Here is a 19,456-nt window from a genome sequence, read left to right on the forward strand (position 1 = left end):
TCAGGGGACAGCATTCACACTGCTTTTTATGTGATTGTCTCTTCCCTACACAATTCTGTCATTCTTGTTCTATCCTTCCATTTCTCCAAGCTCCTATTGATTACCTGTCTTTTCCACCTATGTAGCTTTTAAAATATATGAAACAACTAAAATGAAAATGATACCTTTTCTCCTTTAATGCCTTGTTTTCCTGGGATACCATGTTCTCCTGGCAATCCCTAGAAAATTCAGAATAAAATGGAAAGAGCAATTAAAACATCTCTTGTTATAACACAATTTCTATCTGTGATGGGTCAGGATTTTAATATATGCACTGTTTGGAGAAGGGTTGATTTTGGCTTGTTAGGGAAAACCATTAGTAAAAATGTGGCTTGTTGCTTCAAGAGAAGTCAATCAGATGCCATGGCAAAGAAATTAAATCAAGCAGAATTGAACCAAATGCCTCATCCATACTATTGCCAAGAAGGGGTGGAAGGATAGTAGTCGGTAACATCACATTATGATTCAGAAGGATAATGAGGTAAATAGGAAAATCTGGTTTTACTATACTTTGGCAACTGTGGCTCTTTCCTTTTTTGATTTTAGTCTCCGTTTTTTAGCTCCAGCCACTCTCCCTTAAGCTCACTTCTTGGGCATCTTGTGGCTCCACTGGCACCAATAGCCTTTTCTCCCTGATAGTAAGATTTCTCCCTGACATATACCTGCTGCATGCACTAAGTGCCAAGCAAAAAATTTCGTTCTGGGAACTGAAGGTTTGAAGCACCAAGCCGACTGAGTGAGCTGAAAGACAGGCCTCTGCAGGTTCAGTGATGGAGCATAAAGAATAAAGGAAGAGATCATGGGGTTGCTCCCTAGGTAATGAGAAAAGGAGAGACTTTAGCAGTTGTAGAGAAGGAACATGGATGGTGGCCAGAGATCAGTCTCTCCAAGAAGTTAGAGGAAAACATTTTTTTTCCATTTTGTTCGAATGGGACTGACAGTGAATCTTGACTCCCAAGTTGTCAGAAAGCTAGCGAGATTGTCCAAGAGACAAAAAAAGATGGATGCAGGGTTGTGTGTGTGATATAGTGAGTCCACTAAAGCTAGATTATAATGCAACCCAAAGACTTTTCTTGACTGCATTTTAAAATAGTTTCAGCCAAGAGACTTGTTCTTTTTGGAGGATCTTTCAAGAAAACAACAGCAGAAGCTTTGGAAGTTGTTTTTGTTTTTGGATGGTGAAATGAACAGAAGCCATGCACAATGGAAATACTTCTTATCTTGGTTTTCCTTATTTCTTTTGATGTTTCCAATCCCTTCGACTGTTGGTACAGTGCTGACCAGAATGTCCAGCATAATAATTTAATTAACTTGAGTTCCAAAGACTGATTAATTAGCCTTACGAATTCAAAAGAACCTCCCATGAATATATGAAGACATTAGCATTCCCAGTAGCCCCTGATATTAGATGTGATCAGTTTTAGTGATAGAGATGGCCCGTGTCTTTGGAATGTGGTATCACACAGTCACATGAATTGATGTTGACATTCTTTAAAACATGGCTCAGTTTCCATTTAATTTACAAATATCAAAGACATAGGTATCTACTATACATACAATATCTCCTGGTGGTCCTCTGGGTCCCATAGTTCCTGCAGGTCCTTGCTGACCCTAAAACAGAAGGTGATAGGTACTTTAACTTTGCTAAGAATATTAGATAGTACCTGAATATCTATAAAACTTGGTGTGATCTTTATCTATAGAAAGACTGACTTTCCTTCATCCTACCTTCTCTGTGTATTAGTGAAATGTGCTTTGGGTTTACAAAGATAGTTTAGAGATGTTGCCATTTAAGTGGTCCTGTTCTTACCAGTAGGTGAGGCCTGGATAACACGCCTTACTCATTGGTGGGAACATTTGACATTGTCTCTCCCACACCTCCCACCAGCTTGTCTTTCTTGGGACACCTGAGAAATCCCACCAGGGGAGCACAAGCATCTCAGGGACACATAAATTTGGCTTAGAAATTGAGTCTTAAATCATGTTCACTCTAAGAATATAGCTCAGTCACAGATTTAGCTCTCATTATTTATTCTTAAAGCTTTGAGGGACACTACTGTGAATATGCCCTGAAAAAGAGTTGAAAAATCTTATTGCAAACCAAAAGGTACTGTTACTGTGTGTGTAGTACTAATGCAGCCAATTGGGGGTGGGGGTGGGGAGAATCACCATGGAAGCATGATAAAGTCTCTGAGGCCATCTGTGAAGAAAATAAGTGGCATGCCACAGTAACTGTGTTACATAAAAAAGGCCATAACTTCATTTTTCCCTAATTTATCTCAGAAAATTTTTATATACCTTTAGTCCTGGGCTTCCTATTACACCAGGGGGACCAGGATCTCCAGGTTCACCCTATATATATAGGTGGAATGAAAAGTGAAACAGTAATTTGACTTTTCACAATCTCAATTAGGTTTGAAGATGCAATCAAAAGACATGATGAGATTACCTTTATCCCCTGTGATCCTATTATCCCAGGTTCTCCCTGTAAGTAAAATATTTAACATATATGTAATCCTTAAATTCAGAGATGAGCTTCTCTAGTGCTTGCATACATTTGAATTCCCACTAATTAACATACAATAAAGGAAATTATGGAAAATATGACGAGCAGGGTTCATTATAAAACATGATTTAAAATATTTTTGCTAGGAAGTAAAAATAATTCATTTTCTTTCTTTAATAATGTTTTTTTCCTAAAAGTTATTTTGACCCTGTAATCATGTTCCAGTAGTAATCACTGAATTTTATTACTTTGCTGACATTGTTAAAATTTCAGAGGAGAAGGGAAAAAAAAGTAGAATTTGAGTTGATATGCTATGGTGATTCTATAATCAGGTATATATATTTAATGAAAAACAAATAAAAAAATTAAGGTCATACAAAAAAGCCTTAACAGTATAATGAGTTGACTCTTCTATTTTCCATGACTTATTATTTATGCTTTTAATAAAATCATCCTATTTGATAAATTCAATTTGCATCATTAGCACAATTTTTGAAAGAAACTATGCCTTGTATTTTCATTTTGTATTTCAGATATCCTAAGTGGATCTTTCATAACATTCATATCCAGTCACTAATAGTAATGGGTTATGGAGAATATATGCTTCCCAGACTGAATGTAAAAGCATCATATGATAAAACTTAACAAGGTTTAAAATTTCTCATTGATCAAAATAAAAGAGTCAAATTCACAGGGGAAAAAGTAAAATGCTCAGAGAACTGATTTTATCAAATCTATTAGACTCCAAAGTAAACATACTAGAAATCAGCGAGAAGGAAATCAATGAAGTAGAAAACCCCAGATAACGATAAAACATCTACTTACTCGATCTCCCTTTTCACCTTTTGTAAAAGGTTCCCCCTAGGAAAAATGGTAGAAAACAGAATCAATTCTAAATACTTTTGGAGATAAACTTTCCAAAACTGGATGTGAATAAATTCTGCAGGCCAAATTCAGACTTGCATTGAAAGCAAACCTCTAAAATGATTCAGAATGTACAGAGTTTGCCTGTGCAGCTTATGGGAAGCACATGAGAAATACTTTAAAAACTATTTCATATTCCCAAACGAACAATACAGTAATCATTCTCATATTTTGAGAATCCTGAGCCATTGAGAAATTGGAATGTTGTCCATGGCCTAAGCTTCCTCTTGCAAGGGCCATACAGAGGCAGCCATAGCAGAATGGATGATGAGTGATGAACAGGAAGACATTCATTTGAATTCTGCCCATTAAGTTAGTGCTTGAAAATACAAAGTCATTATTTGCGATACTTTACTAAATCACTATTATTTTAAATGCTAATTTAAAATGCCATAAAGGGGTTAATTCTTGGATGAATAACAAGTACATGTCCATGAAACTGGTGGTGGTTCTGGTTGGATGTATGTATGAAGGTCTTAGAGAGAGATGTAAGCTTTGAGGGGGTACCTCTTGTTAAACAACTCTTTCCATGGTCACTGTATACTAACAACCCAATCTCAGCCTTGAGCTAACTCTTGTTAGTTTCTGTTCTAGAAGTTACAGCCACATGATCTCACTGAATCTTTGTAACAGTGCTGTGAGGAAGATACTGTCTCACTTCAAGCTTGAGGAAAGAGACTCAGAAGGGTTGTGAGTAACTCTATATTATTTCCTGTAAAATAATATTCACCCACTTTATGTCCCCTTGTTAATCTAGGCTGTAAACTCTGTGTTGCAGGGATATACTCCATCTTGTCTATCATAGCATTTCTGCTCTACACTGTTGGTGCCTATTGAAAATTTTTAAATTAAAAAATTTAAAGTCACACAGATAAAATAATAATAGCTAGTACTTGCTGAACTCTTACAGTATAATAAAGTACTGTTCTAATCCTCTTATACATATTAACTAGTTAATCCTCATGTGTCAACAGGGGATAATAGTATATCCATTTACAGATGAGGAAACTGAGACACATAAATTTCCCCAGGCCAAATAGCCAATAGAGACTGTTTAGGATTGAAACCCAGGCAGCCTGAGTTGAGATCCCACCTTTCCTTGCTCAGTCTATTTGATGTGATTTGTAATTGAATGGATTGACAATAAGATGAAAACCATACATTAAAAAATATTTTCTTTTGTTTATGAAAGTCAAGAGAAAGTTTGAAATCATTCTGGTGGGTAGAACTGCTCTCAATGGACCTCTTAAGGACTGCTATTCTCTTAAATCAGTCATGGGGATAAATGGCTACTAAATAAACCTCTGTGCTTTTTCACCTCAAGTTTTGCGTGCTAGGGACAATGGGGGTCACCTTCGGCCCAATTTTCCCAGTTCTTTGCAGTTATGGGGACCATGTAGCTAGTTCTGGCAATGAAATGTTAGCAGAAGTGACATGTGTCACTTGCAGGCTAACACAATAAGCCCATTCACAATTCTCCCTCCCACTTTCCCTGCAGTGATGATAGAGAAAGTTGTGTACAGCAGATGGCACAGCTCCACGGTGGTAATCACCTGGTATCTGAATGTAATACAGAGGAGAACACCCACTTTCTCCAACTAAATCTTGCTGGGCATGCATGCATGAGCAAAAAGCAAGAGTCAATCTTTTTTTTTTTTTTTTTTTTGCAAAGTCACAGAAATTTCAGGGTTAATTTGTTACTTGGCTCAACAAAGCTTACCCTGATTAATATGCCCAACATTTTCTTTCTAACATGATTACATCTTATTACATTTATACATTAGGTCAGGTCTTTATTTTATTCTTACTATTTCATTGTAATTCTAAAAAATCAATTTGATTTTAAGACAGGAGAGGATATTAACTAAAATGAGCAATGAGTCACATTGTCTATACAATGGCTGTTTCTGCTTTTATCACCCTGCTTATGTCATTGCTTATTTAGAAACCGTGTAAAGCCTCACTGTCTAAAGTAACGGGTAGAAAAAGGAAAACATGAGCCTGGTTGTCCAGAGACTTCATATTTAGTCCTAGCTCCAATAGTTACTCCCTGGGTTATCACATTGTAGAATATCTTTTTTTTTATACAAGAACCGGGGTACAGGCCAGATGCGAGCGACGGTGAGAGGATTCACCGGAGACAGAGTGGAGAACAGAACAGGCAGACTGATGAAATACACTGCAGAGGGGAGCAGTAGGCGAGACAGGAGAGGTCTGTTTCGCCATGTGGGATACTCGCCGGCATCGAACCTGCGCTGCAGAGGCTGCGAACAGCTTCACAGTGTGGTGCTCAACTGCCTGGGCCACCAGGGAGGCCCACATTGTAGAATATCTTTCCCTATCTATAAGACGGTCTCCTTGGAATATTTCAGTTCTGATAAGTTCCACACCCCAACATATTCTAAATGTTCTGTGTGGAGGCCAAAGTACCATTTGAACATTATCATTCAGGTTCAGAATTCAAATTTGGATGAAGACTGTTTTGTTTTGACCTTCTGGCTATTATGCAAAGTTAAATCTAGACCTTGTTCTGGAATAGAAAGGCAGGGGATAAGAGCTACATTATTCCATACAATAAAGTAAAAAGTGTGTGTGTGTGTCTGTGTTTGTTTTACGTGGAGGGTAAGGAGGAAGGAGGCAAAGGGAGTGGAAAACTACGGGATTAAGAGGGAACTGGAAAGAAGAAGAGTTAAAGGAAAAGAAGTTTGTTTCTCTAGGGTAAGGCTGAGAGGGCTAAAGGTAGTTTCATCTGGGGTAGTGGGGTAGATGGGCTGTCTCTTTTCACCTGCTTCACCCCAAGCTCAAACACTGGTGGTAGGAGAGAAAGCCAGAGGGAGGCTGCTGGAGCTATGAGATCCTTTGAACCTTGCTACCTAGAGCATATGGTCCATGCTCCAACCCGAAGAGCATCACCTGAGACACTGAGACCTGCAGTCTCTCTGCTAGCACTCCAGACCCTCTGAGTTAGAGTCAGCATTGCAAAATGATCCCCAGGTGATTCAAGTGCACATTTACATTTAAGATGCCTGGGTTTACTTCACTGAAAGTTTCTTCTTTTGGCTCTACAAATACCTGCTTTTCCAAAAGAATTTTAGTAAATCTCACTGCCAGGTCTGCCATATGTCACGTGGAAATTAAGAGAAGGTGATTGTCAGTGTTCAAGCTTGGAGGAGAGACAGTGGAGACCTAGAGAAGCAGCTAAGATGTGTTAAGAGATGCCGACAAGTGTGGAGCATCCAGAATGGGCTGGCAGGTGGAAGGGACAGCACCACCAGGCTGGAATAGTGGAACACTGGAAATTGTCAGTCATCCATGGAACCCCTCAAAGCTGTTCCTTGCGACTAATATGGTAGCACAAGAATTCAAGTACTAGGCAAATATATTAACTCCTGCAAGTTATGTGTTAATATCTTTAATAGATTCAAGGTGTTGACGAAAAAGCTTGTTTTAGGGAAACTATTAATGAAAAAAACAACCCTGTGGTTGTTGAGCTAAATGGCCTTCCTCAAGTTAGGATGTATGTCTCCTTCCTGAAACCACTTGCTGATTTGCACAGGTTCACCAATAACTAATATTTCTTTTCACAGATGCTAGGATCTGAGAAACACTGAAGCCCTCTTCTTCCAAACAGTGGATTTGAGTTTGGGCTGCCAATCCCCTCTCAGCATCATCTTGATAATAATAATAAAACCTTTCTCTGCTTCAGTTAGTATTTGGTGTTTGGTCCTTCTGTGTGTTGGGTGCGTGAACCACTGGACAGTTGGTTTCACAGTCACATAGGGAGGTTTGGGCTGGATACTAAGGGCAAGAGCAGCGCCTGAAGGTACAGGAACCTGCAGTAATCTGTAACAGCCCTGATTCTAAAGATACCTGAAAAATTACTGTCATTTCTACAGATGCCTAATTTTAAAAGCTGAAGTACAGGGAAAAGTTGCCTTTGTACTATTACATACTTTTATACTGTTTCTATTTGGCATTTAGGCATTTCAGTGATCTCTCATTCATTGTCCTCTATAAACCAATATCCCTTTTTCACCCTGGCAAGAAAAGGGGTAAAAGTGATTTGAAAAAATTACATTTTTAAAACAAAGATGAAACATTTATTTGGTAAGTCTGATTCTTGAGGGTTGTTGTGGGTTTCTTCTTTCCTTTTTTTTTTAACAACTTTAAAAGAACAGTTGTTTTTTTTTAATAACTTGGATTCATGTAATTTCTTTAGGTAGTCTTACCTGAATATAAATGATACCGTAGGGTTTTTTTTTTTTTCCTCCACCAGAACTAAGTCTTAAATTGACCTCCATAATACTGAAAATTGGCTGAGAAGTCACATTGATCTTACAGAATTTAAGAAAGAAAAATAATTTCAGAAAGTATACTAAGAGCAGTTGTTTGAGGAGATACATAAACATTAAATTAGCTCCAGTCTTTAATTATACTGGATTTATAATTTATTTTAGCTAGAACTTTTAATTGTAGTAGGGAAGCTTAGCGATTTTTAAACACTGGGTTCTTGAGCAAGCCAACCTAGGTGTGAATCATGGTTCCAAAACTTACTAACCTGTGACCTTGGGCAGGTTATGTAACTTCTCTGTGCCTTAGTTTCCTCATCTGAAGAGTGGAGTATTAATTAGCCTATCTCCTGTTTGGTTGTTTTTTTTTTTTTTATTATTAGATTGAGTAAGCTATGCATGTATAGGACTTAGCATCTCAGAGAGAACACTTGCTCAAATACTGAATTTATTTTTGTTTGTTACAGCAGTGGCTACTAAGATATGACATTGGGGCTGATTAGGAAACATATTTTTAATATATTGTTTGGATATTCTTCCTCTCCCCTTGAAGCTAAGATACTTACAGATTCTCCTTTTTGTCCTTTAGGGCCAATGGACCCTGGAAATCCTGGTTGCCCAGTTTCACCCTTCCAAGAAAAAGCAGAAGAGAGAGGTTGCATGAGGTTAGATGAGCACTGCTGTGGCTGTCAGAGTCACAGATTCTACGATGCACAGATTCACTTGTGATCCGTCTAACCATGGAGCACATCTATTATGCTCCAAGAGACAATGGAAAGTTCTGAATCAAGTTAGGCAATTTGCATAAAAATGTGTCAGTACTTCACAATGCCTTCAGGTCTTTTAGATCCATAATATTCATTCTGATATTTAAAATCAATGAAAAACGAAAGTTAATTATTTTTCAAGGAAAGAACATCTAGAGGAGAAAAAAATTATACTTTTGCTCTGTTGTATCAAAGAAAATAATTTTTGGGATCTTAAGGCATCTGATGGTTTTACTGACACAACAATCCAGACTCATTTTATCTCATACACTTCTTTCTTAGATGGGGGTATTGGAGTGGGGGAGAAGCATATGAGGAGAAATTAGTCTCTCAGCTGTTTTCAACACTGATAATGCTGCTTAAATGATTGACTTTGGACAAAAGCAGCATTCTTGTCGATGTAGTGACAGCAACAGCTTAGAAATGTCTAAGATTTTCTGGTCAGCATCTTGAAGGGGGATTTATATGTGACAAACAAAGAGTATTCTGAGAAGACAGTTTTAGAACTAATATGTGTGGGAAGGAAATAGTTCACTAATCAGGCATGAGAGGAGTATCAGCATTGTGCTTCTTTCAATTTTGATAAAAATCCTTGAATACCACATAATTGGTAAATTAAATATAGCCATTGCTAGTCAGATAAACCCCCCTTCAACCTCAAGGGCATTTTTGCAAAAATGATGTTTACCATTCCATTTTTGAAAATTCATCTTCTTTCCTGTTTTGTTAATTTTTATTTCAAAAATACAGAAAATATTAAGTGCATTTTTCAAACCTCCAGGTACCAAGCACCCAAAATGAAAGAAATGAAAAGAATTTGCAGTCAAATAGAAATCTCCTTTATTTCCTTCTCTATTCCTGTCTCAGAGAGAGCCACTCTCATGAATTTAGTACTTAACCCTTTTAGTTCATAGTTTTGTACTTTTACTGCTTACATGGAATCATAAACAATAGATTATTTTGGGTATTTGAACAAATTCTAAATGTAGCTTTATCTTGTACATAGCATTTTTTTTTTTTGGTGAGAAAAGTTGCTTTTAATTTCCTTTTCTGTTGGTACATATAGATCTAGGTCATACACAGGACAGCATTTTATCTAGTCTATGTTAACACACCAGCATTTGCCCAAGCTTCATTGATGAGCATTGGGTTGTTTCTAGCTTTGCTCTATTATGAATAGGCTGTAGTGAACATTTCTATATGTCCTCTAGTGTGGATGTGTTTATCTGTTTATTGTGAACCCTCAATCAACAATCCACCAATGTACTTCAAGTACAAATTCATTACAGTCCTAAAAACATTGACTTATTTTTACATTTCTATCCTGATTAATATCTTGTGATTAATTCAGACAAGATGTAGAGGGAACATGTCATATGTCATGGATAGACAAGAATACGTTCTTATTAAACTATTTTATTCTGCAACACAAGTCCTTTCTAGAGTCTCTTCTCTAGATCTGAGGAATACATTTTGTAAATTTAATCTTGATTTTATTAGTATAACCATTTATTCCTTCTGGCACCTAAATAGTCAGTGTACCTCAGTCTTATATTTGCCACACTGTAAGAGAAGACTTTTTTTTCTAGGCATAATAAATTCTATCTAAAGTAAGAAAAGGGAGAACTTGGTAGATATATTTAAGGGAACAATTTGCTGTTGGTTTGAAGAGGAAATAACAATTGGCTTTGTATGAGCATAAGGATATATAGAATGACCTTCCTATTAACCATCAGGTAGGTGCTAAAATACTCAGTTAGGGGTGAAGGAGAAATAGGTCTTGTGGTTGGACTGACCTGCACACACAAAAAAGTAGAAATCAGGGAAAGTGTCTAGAAATTACTACAAAAATCACATGTGCCCAATATCAAATGAGAAGTGAAGAGGAAATTTGGAAGAGTGATTATATTCCTCCCTGCTATGCATTGGCACAGATATAAATAGCTCTCCATTGAAATATTGAGGAAGGGTCCAATAGAGGCTTGGTCCACTCTCTGAGTGTTATTTGTGTATGGCAGAGCTTGGAGGAACGCTCAGGGATCAGGTCCTTCATATAAAATTCTGTAAGCAAAAGTATTTCATACCTAAATCTTAGACTCATGTGGAATTGTTTTTCACAGTTAAAATGATGTTCAGTGATTTATCACTGTGGATAAGAGTAGAAAGACAAGTGATGAATTTATGTAGCATTAGGAAAGGCTGTCCTTTAATTTGACACTTTTGATACTATTTGAAAAGCCTGGTGCTGTTGAGACTCCATTTTTTTCTCTCTGACATCCTGCCTGGAAAGACAACTGTTAATTTCTCAGGAGTCCTTAGAAATTCTGTCACCTATTCCACTGTCACTATAAAGAAGCAGTTGTTCTCAATCAACTTGCAAATACATTTTCCTTTCCTACAAACTGTCAGTCTCAGGCAAGTTACAGAGCAGAGATAATCACTTCAATACTGGTAGAATGGTCATGAGATGCCATTGCCTCTTACTGTCTTTTATCATTAATAAGCTTATAGTGTGCCTTAGTGTTTTCCCCTATATTTAAGTGTTATTGATGTAGGATTGGATTGCTAATGCAGGAGTGATTTGTACATAGATTCATGCCTTTTTTATTTGTTTTGGGGCCTTATGGTAGTGTTGGGTTCCAAATGGGACAGATTCTGTGATTCTCTTTTGCTAGTGCATTAAAAAGTGTTATATTATGAGACGTGATAAGTCATTTATGTGCTTAAATTGTACTACTGGTTAAACCTCTTATTTTGCAACATAGACCGATTCCCTTCTGTCAAAATTATGGTGGGATACGCAAAGATGAGCAAGACCAGATGTTAAGGGGGATAACAAGTAACTATTAATACTAAAAAGAGATAAAGGAGAAGAAAGGGGAAGAAAGCTTGGGTGGATGAATGGAAAGAACAAATCTTCAATGAGGGTTTAACATGTGTCAAATATTGTGTTTTGGGTTCATCTCATTTGATTTAAATCCTCCCTCAACTCACTTGGTAGCTATGATGATGCCCATTTACAAACATGTAAACTGATTCTTAGAGAACTAGAGTGATGTCCCCAAGGAGACATATGTGTTAATGGCACAATCGACCTTAGTCTCCAAAGTCCACGATCTTTCCACCACTCAGTGGTACGCAATCCTGACTACCTGCTTGAGTCACCTGAAGCATTTTTAAATAACAGTGATATGATCCACCCTACATTAATCAGAGATATGGGCTATCTCAAATCAGTCTCTGGGGATAGGGCACAAGCAATGATATTTTCCAAAAGCTCTCCAGGTGACTCTAGTAGGCAGTTAGTGTTCAGAACCACTGGGGTCCCTCTCAGGCACAAGCAAGATCTGTGGGATCAGCTTGAAGGAGCTTTACATTCCCACTGTGGTGACCCATGAACAACATTATAATTTTAAAAATTAATGTATTGATCAGAACAGATACTAAGTGGATATGCATGGGTGGAGGTGATGTCACTTTTCCAGCAACTGCTATGCCTACATTGTTTAGTTTATTTTATGCATTATTTATTGGCAGTCTTTCTCCTTTTAAGAACTGCAATTCTTAAGATCATTTTGTATGTACATTTATATCAACTACTGCCTCCAGTCCCCTGTAGACTCTTTGAGGTCATTTATTTGGATAGGAGGATGAACCAGTTATGTCACAGGCTTTTTCTAATTCCACTTAAGATTCTGAAGCAATTAAAAAAGATTTTAGCAACAGAAAGGACCTCAGAGTTTGAAATACACCTGTTTTACAGAATCAAATTTCTCATCACTGGGGTCTTCAGAATTCCTAAGTAACATGTGTTTCCTAATGAACATAGCAAAACAGAAGCCAGCTGTTTTGTTTCAAGAAATGAATCATCATTTAAATACTTTGTGTCACAACACTCTTCTTTGCTCAGCTGTCCTATGTGACAAGCTTTGTGGTTTTCTTTTTCTTTATTTCCCCCTTAGCCTGCAGGTGTCCAGTAGTTATGGCTTAAAATGTAATGTGTTTATGATGGTGGTGTAGGAATTCTGTAAGCTATTCAGTTACAGGAACTAGTGCTAATGTACCAGACACATAAGTGCCTTGTTATTGCTGTGTAATCAATTTTTTGGATGTCTTTTTAAGGATGTCAATATTTTATTTATTTATTGCAGAACATTTCATTTTCAATGGTCAATCTATAAGAAGTTCCTAGTTTCTTGTTGAGCCTAACTTTATGGTATTTTCTGGTGACAGATATATGGTCTTTTGAATAGATTTGTTGTACTGATTTATAAGGCATAGATGTTGTATTTTCTTGGATTCATGTTGAAATACCCTGCTCTCAATCAAGAGAATTTTTCCTGGGTGAATGAGTGAAGGTAGCACCCATAGGCCATGTTCCCTCAGCGTATTTTCAAACCCACTCATCTCTGTCTGTAGATTTAAGGTGCACTGTTTTTTTTTTTTTTTTCCCTGACAATGGCACAATTCACACTGAAGCCCAGGTAACCACAATTTCAGAATCAAACTGGAGTGAAACATCTTTTTGAGTGGGTAAGTGAATCTGTCATCTTCACAGCTAATATAATTAAACCTGTGAGTGATGACAATGAGAATGCAATGGAAATTCATCAACATTTTAATTTTAAAACTGTTGTGAAATAGTTATTTGATTAAATCACCACTATATATTATAAACCCCACCCAAAAAATATCCCCGCAACAGCTTGTGTTTGAGCTCTTAAATAAGACTTGCAAATATTGAACCAGAGCCTGAGGCATTTTGCCAAAGGGGTCTTCAGATTGTTTTCACCACCTACACAGATTCATGAAACATCTAATTATAAACCGAAGCTTATGCCCTAATTTCATTTACCTTGTCACAGCTATTTTCCCTTGATTTTCTACTTGTAGCCAACTGCTACTCAGCACTCTTCACTGAAGCTGCCTCTGTTGTAGGTTCCAACCCTAGGCCTGGTGTTTTGGGGATTGGAGGCTGTGCCCTCTGCAGGTCAGCTGCCACCCCAGGAACAGAAGGCCAGAACCCCATGCTCAGAGGGACTGCCGCAATAAATAAATGCATGAAATGGCTTAAAACCTCTGATGTTTTCATTCACTTGAAAATCTGATTACCTTTTCTCCTTTTAGGCTACCAGCTCCATGTTCACCAATATTTCCCTAGGTAAACAGAAAACGAAACAAAAGTTCATTGATTTTTGATGCATTCTGTCCCCGCTTAAAAATTATAGTCAGTTGTGCTTTCACAGTTTTTTTTTTTTTATGGATATAATTTTAATCACTTTTGCTCCTCTCACCTTCTGTTAAATATTCCTGGAAAACTCCCACTTTGGAGACTGTCTTCTCTCCAACTTCTCCCTGGCAGATGATTCTGGAGGAAGATCACACCTCCAGGGGCTACCTGTCACTATTTCAGATTCACCTGGGAGTCTAGTTGGTCCCTCCCTACTGGCTGGCTGTTCTTCCCATTATCAAATCTTCTCTATTGTTTTCATAACAATAATCTGGACTCCACTTTCTCCCGGAAGATGATCTACCTATTACCCCATTTAAAAAATACAAGTTCTCAGATACTTATCACTAAAATTTCTACCACGAAATCTGTCAACCCACCTGCACGCACACTTTGTTGTCAGTGACTGTCCTTTAATTGGTATCTGTTTTCCTCCATCAGTCCTCTGATTCCCCAGACTTTGGTCTTAGAAATTTTTTTTTATCATCTACTGCCTTTATGTGGAATTGGCCAATTTGTTAAGCTAAATAAAACATAGATGAAATGGTCCAATTCAAAAATTTCTCTATCTACTTACCCTACCATCTTCAAATAGCATAAAACACATTATTCTCTGATTATTCCCTTTCATGGACAAAGTTTTTAAAGGCTAATGTTTTTGATGGCCATTGACCATAGGCCTTAAGGTTCTCCTCAATTTAAATAAACTTCAGATGGGTTTATTTTGGACTCCAGGTGCTGACCTCCCTTTCTTAGCATCTTTCAAAAACCTGTAAATTCATTCACAGTTCCTTTGAACTATAAATCTTTTAAAAGTCTCTTTCCAGCTTTATACCCCAAGAGAGTTTTTCTTACAGACAGGGAGCCATTCCTTTGGAATGAAACTATCAAGGAGGATGGGGCCTCTTAATTTCCTAGTCTCTGTAGAAGGTGGGAACCTAATTTCAGTGGGTGTCTTGCTCCTACTGGTAAAAATTTCTCCTATTCCAAATATATGAGACAGTTTACTTTTCCCTTGTGTAAAGTTCTGCTCTCCCACTCACTCAGCACTTAAAAATATTTTACCCCTTTATCTCAGCAGAATTGAGCTTAGGCTGAGTTCTGCCTTCTTTTTCCTATTGCAATAGCCATGACAGAAGTCTTCCTTGTCTGGTTAGCTTTGTCAAGCAATTTTTGCCTCACACCACTGATTCATCTTCCACTTAGTCCTGAGCTCACAGTGAGCAGACTCTGGCCCTCACCACTCCAGTGATCTGATCTGACACTCCAGTGATGTTTTCAGTGTGTTATCTAATGAATATTCCATTAAGTGACTTCCTGACTGAACTTGTCACTCTTGACTTGTATGATAGCACACTTTCCTGGTTTCTCCCATCTCTCTGACCTCTCATCCTCCTTCGCCTAACCGGTAAAGGAAGGACTCTCTCAGGACTCTTCCAGGTTCCCTTCTCTGTGACCAACATTTCTCCAAACACTCTTATCCACCCCTGTGGCTTACCTATCTTCTATACAAAGACAAACAAATTTATAAACCTAGCGTTCATATTCCATCTGAATTTTGACCCATTTATCTATGATCTTCTACTTTATGTATTCACTTGCAATTCATATACAACAAGTTCAAAACTGAACTTAAAAAACACAACACACACATATATTAAAGATAAAGATGAGAAAATTGTATCAGACTGTTAGTATCTGTTAGTCCAGAAGTGGGAGAGTGATAATTAATTTCTTCCTAATGTATCTCTACCATTGGACTTAAAATGAGTAGTAATTTCATTTTATAATTAAAAAAAATTAAGGAAAAAAACCAAATCCATCCTTTCCCTCCGATAGAACTCTTCCTCCTCTGCCCTGAGTGTTGTTCTTGAACTGCCCTTCTACTTATGCCCCAATACAAAATCTCTGTTCTTCCTGTTAACTGCCTTCACTCTGGGCAAGCCACATAATGCCTTCCCAGAATCATTGCAGTAGCTCCCCAGCATTGTGGGAGGCCTTTAAATCTACTCTTGTTCTACATTTACACACCACCCTCTGCACAAGATCCAAGAGGTATCTTTAAAGATATAACAGGATCATAACAGGATCGTATTTCCTTATTTAGCATCATCTTGACCACTCCTCTCCCTCAGAATTTCCAGGGATAATCGCTCAAGATCTTTCTCCTTTCACCTTCTAGATCACCTCTCTGTCCTCAACTCTTGCCTGGCTAGTAATTACTCCTCCCTCAGGGTCTCATATTGTGAAATGTTATTCACAAAAACCTTTTGTGGGTCTCCCAGACAGATTTCCCTCTCGTACCTGCTCATTGGACATTGTGTGTTTCCTTCACAAATACCTACATTTTTATTTTTGTGTTTAAAAAATTTTGCACTAGAATGTAGGCTTCATGAACACCTGAGCTTGATTGTCTGATGTGCAGTACTCAACATGTACAAAGCACTCAGTAGATGTTTTGTTTTTCAAGATTTATTTATTTATTTATTTATTTATTTATTTATTTATTTATTTATTTATTTATACAAGCACTGGGTACAGTCAGAAGCGCGGGAGGGTGAGAGAATTCACCAGAGCCAGAGCAGGGAGCAGAACAGGCAGACAAACAGAGGACACTGCTGAGGGGAGCAGCAAGTGGCAGGAGAGGTCTGCGCGCCATGTGGGACCCTCCTCCGGTGGCCAGGGAGCAGCTGGGGATCGAACCGGTGCTGCAGAGGCTGCAGGCAGCTTCGCAACCCAGCGCTCAACTGCTGCACCACCGGGGAGGCCCTCATTAGATGTTTTAGAATAAATAAGCCAATGATTAGAATTTATGCTTTTTTTTTCAATTAAAAATACACATCAGTAGAAAAAAAATCACATAAAGTTTTAACAAGAATACCCCTTCAGATCATTTGGTTTGCTGTGGTTTGACATTTTAAATGTGCCCTTAATATTACTCATGCTACTCCAATTAAAAATAACTGCTGTGGGCCTCCCCAATGGTGCAGCAGGTTGAGCGCAGTGCTGTGAAGCTGTCCGCAGCCTCTGAGTGCGGATTTGATTCCCGGCTGGCCAGAAACCCACATGGTGTGGCAAACCTCTCCTGCCGCACCCGCTGCTCCCCTCAGCAGTGTATTTCAGTCAGTTTGCCTGTTCTGTTCTGTTCCCTGCTCTGTCTCTGGTGAATCCTCTCTCCCTCCAGTGCCTCTGGCCTGTACCCTGGTTCATGTTTAAAAATAAATAAATGTTTAAAAAATAATAAAAAAATAACTGCTGTTATTATTGGTCTTGTGACAGATATTCTTTCATTTTCCTACTTTCATCTGAGATGTTTAGTAAATTGGAAATGAAAAATGTATTCTCAAAATCCTGAGTTGTGAATTGTTACAAAGACATAGTTGAAAACAAAGTACCAAATTTTAAGACATATGCACACATACACCAAGAATAAGCATTTATAAAATAGTAGGTTTCTCCGATGCAACTTGCGTAGAAACATAAATTTTAGGCATTTCCTGAAAATACTAGTCATTTGGGCTTGGTGCCAATCAGTGCACACACCCCCTACCCTTGGCTATGTCAGGATGCTCTGAGGGAAGCTGGAAAATGCTTTTGTCTAAGATATGAGTTGCCCAGAAATGGCAGTAAGAGTGGGAGGTCTATGCTCTTGGATCACAGAGCACAGCAGCACCCAAAGTGCATCTGATGAGAGCACAGTCCAATATAGCATCTTGATTTCCATCCCATTTCCCATCTTACCCTTCAACAATCTAAGATGCAGGATTGGCCTTCCCAGGAATATTCAGATAGGGTTTTTCTAAGACATCCAAACAGGTTTTTCCCAATCCACGTTACCATAATAAAAAGGTCAATAGGTGCCCTGTGGGCATCGGGAGAAATTATTCCTACTACTTTAAAGAATGAAGACTATCCAGACTTAGGGTTATCCCTTAAGGGAGGGCAAACATCTAGAACATCTATGAAGTCACCCCGTCCTCTTCATGGAGCCCCCTTCTGTCTCCTTGACTGTCCAGGACCTTATCCCATTTCCTAATTCCAGATATAAACCCTTGATCTGTCACATTTACTTTGGGATTTATGGCCATGCAAATCTCCATGCATACATAATTAAATTTTGTGTTTAATCCAGCTAATGCTATTTATTTTGCTAGTTCAGTCTGAGAAGAACTGGGAATGTTCCCCTGAGCCCTGATAAGAACACCAGAGATATTAGGATGAAAAAAAGAAATGCCTCTGCAGCACCAACTCATATTATTCTGTTCATATGCTCTATTGTTCTAAAGTTTGGATTTTCTGATGGATCTGACACCCAGAAAAACAACAGGGTCATTTACTGCTTAGCAGAGCACCATATACTTGCTTCATTAAGTAGCTAGGCCAGGAAATACATCTTACCAAGGACCCTCAGTGACTTTCAGAGCTGTTCTCCACTTTCAGGTTAACAGTATTCAAGGCAGATTCAAACTTGTTACTTCAGTAGATTTATTCCTTGACATATGAGATTATCCTCTTTGCATTCTCCAAGCTAACCGCAACAACTACTTGGCTCTACAGAAATCATAAGAGACATGCATCTTGTGTTTCTGGAATATGTGGCTGCCTCAGATACTTACTATTCTAATTTTACTAGGTCATTTTGAAACTTGGTGTCATGTTATTTGAAAGGGTTCTTGTAAACCCTTTGAATAAATATAATAGCCATACAGTTTTGAATGTGTTTATTTAAAAATTCTCGTGGTGAAGTGGTGAGGGTAGAGGTTTGTGGTGGTGGTGGGGTGCTAATGTGCCCGCCCATTTTAAAAATTCTGGGATGTTGGAACATGTTGATTGTTCTCTTGTGGGAAACTGTGAATGGAACTTTGGAACCTCTAGTCAGGAAAGTGGGGAGCTTGAAGCTATTCTCATTGTGCTGGAGAGGTCCTTCTCTGGAAAGAAGGGAATGCACTTAGACACACATCACTTGAACCACAGGAGATGACCATTTCTCTAGACTCCAAAGACAAAGGCTCAAATATCAGCCGTTTCCTATGATTCAGCTTAGTAAAAAAAGACCAGGAAATGGGGTCATTAAAAATTCCCCCAGTTTGGGGGACTTGCTGTAAAATCCTAAGCATGAGGGGAACAAAGTTAAAAAAAATTCAACCCAGGTTATCTATTATGGGTTGAATGTGTCTTTCCCAAATTCATGTGTTGAAATCACAATTCCCAATACTTCAGGAGTACTTCTTATTTAGAAATAAGGTCTTTGAGAAGGTAATTAGTTTAGATGTTGTCATACAGGACTAGGGTGGATCCTTAATATAACATGTATGTGCCCTTATAAGAATGAAATTTGGACAGAGATATGCACACAGGAAGAATGTCATGTGCTGATGAGAGATAAGCTGCCACAAGCTAAGCAGCAGAAGGTGGGGGGGTGTCTGGAGAGAGGGGGACCAAACACCTTCATGTTGGATTCCAGCCTCAGAACCTGGTGGCAACAAATGTGTGATGTTTAAGTCACTCAGTGTGTGGTCCTCCATTCTAGCAATCCGAGGAAGTTAAAGTAGAATATGTGGCCTACGAGCGCTTACTTGGAAATAACACCCAAGGCTTATTTTTACCCTCTTAGCTACTTGCAGGAAACCATTTCATAAGCTCCAAGTATGTGGACTACAAAGAAAAAGAGACAAACCAAATGAAGCTCAGGGTTCTCTGT

At 38.2% G+C, this 19,456-nt stretch overlaps 1 protein-coding gene across 1 annotated transcript in view; it reads right to left on the reverse strand.

The window, feature by feature from the left end:
* The window catches only part of COL19A1 (collagen type XIX alpha 1 chain), a gene marked incomplete at both ends in the record, with an annotated part of 304,611 nt that overhangs the window by 68,145 nt on the left and 217,010 nt on the right, over nucleotides 1-19,456 (reverse strand). Inside the window, 7 exons of the mRNA XM_084227959.1 lie at nucleotides 165-218; nucleotides 1,597-1,650; nucleotides 2,338-2,391; nucleotides 2,489-2,524; nucleotides 3,371-3,406; nucleotides 8,325-8,387; nucleotides 13,638-13,682. Of these exons, the coding sequence (XP_084084085.1) occupies nucleotides 165-218; nucleotides 1,597-1,650; nucleotides 2,338-2,391; nucleotides 2,489-2,524; nucleotides 3,371-3,406; nucleotides 8,325-8,387; nucleotides 13,638-13,682 (342 nt within the window). The remainder of the gene's footprint in view (nucleotides 1-164; nucleotides 219-1,596; nucleotides 1,651-2,337; nucleotides 2,392-2,488; nucleotides 2,525-3,370; nucleotides 3,407-8,324; nucleotides 8,388-13,637; nucleotides 13,683-19,456) is intronic.

This window comes from Talpa europaea (assembly GCF_964194135.1).
Source record: "Talpa europaea genome assembly, chromosome: 2".
Classification (NCBI taxonomy): Eukaryota; Metazoa; Chordata; class Mammalia; order Eulipotyphla; family Talpidae; genus Talpa; species Talpa europaea.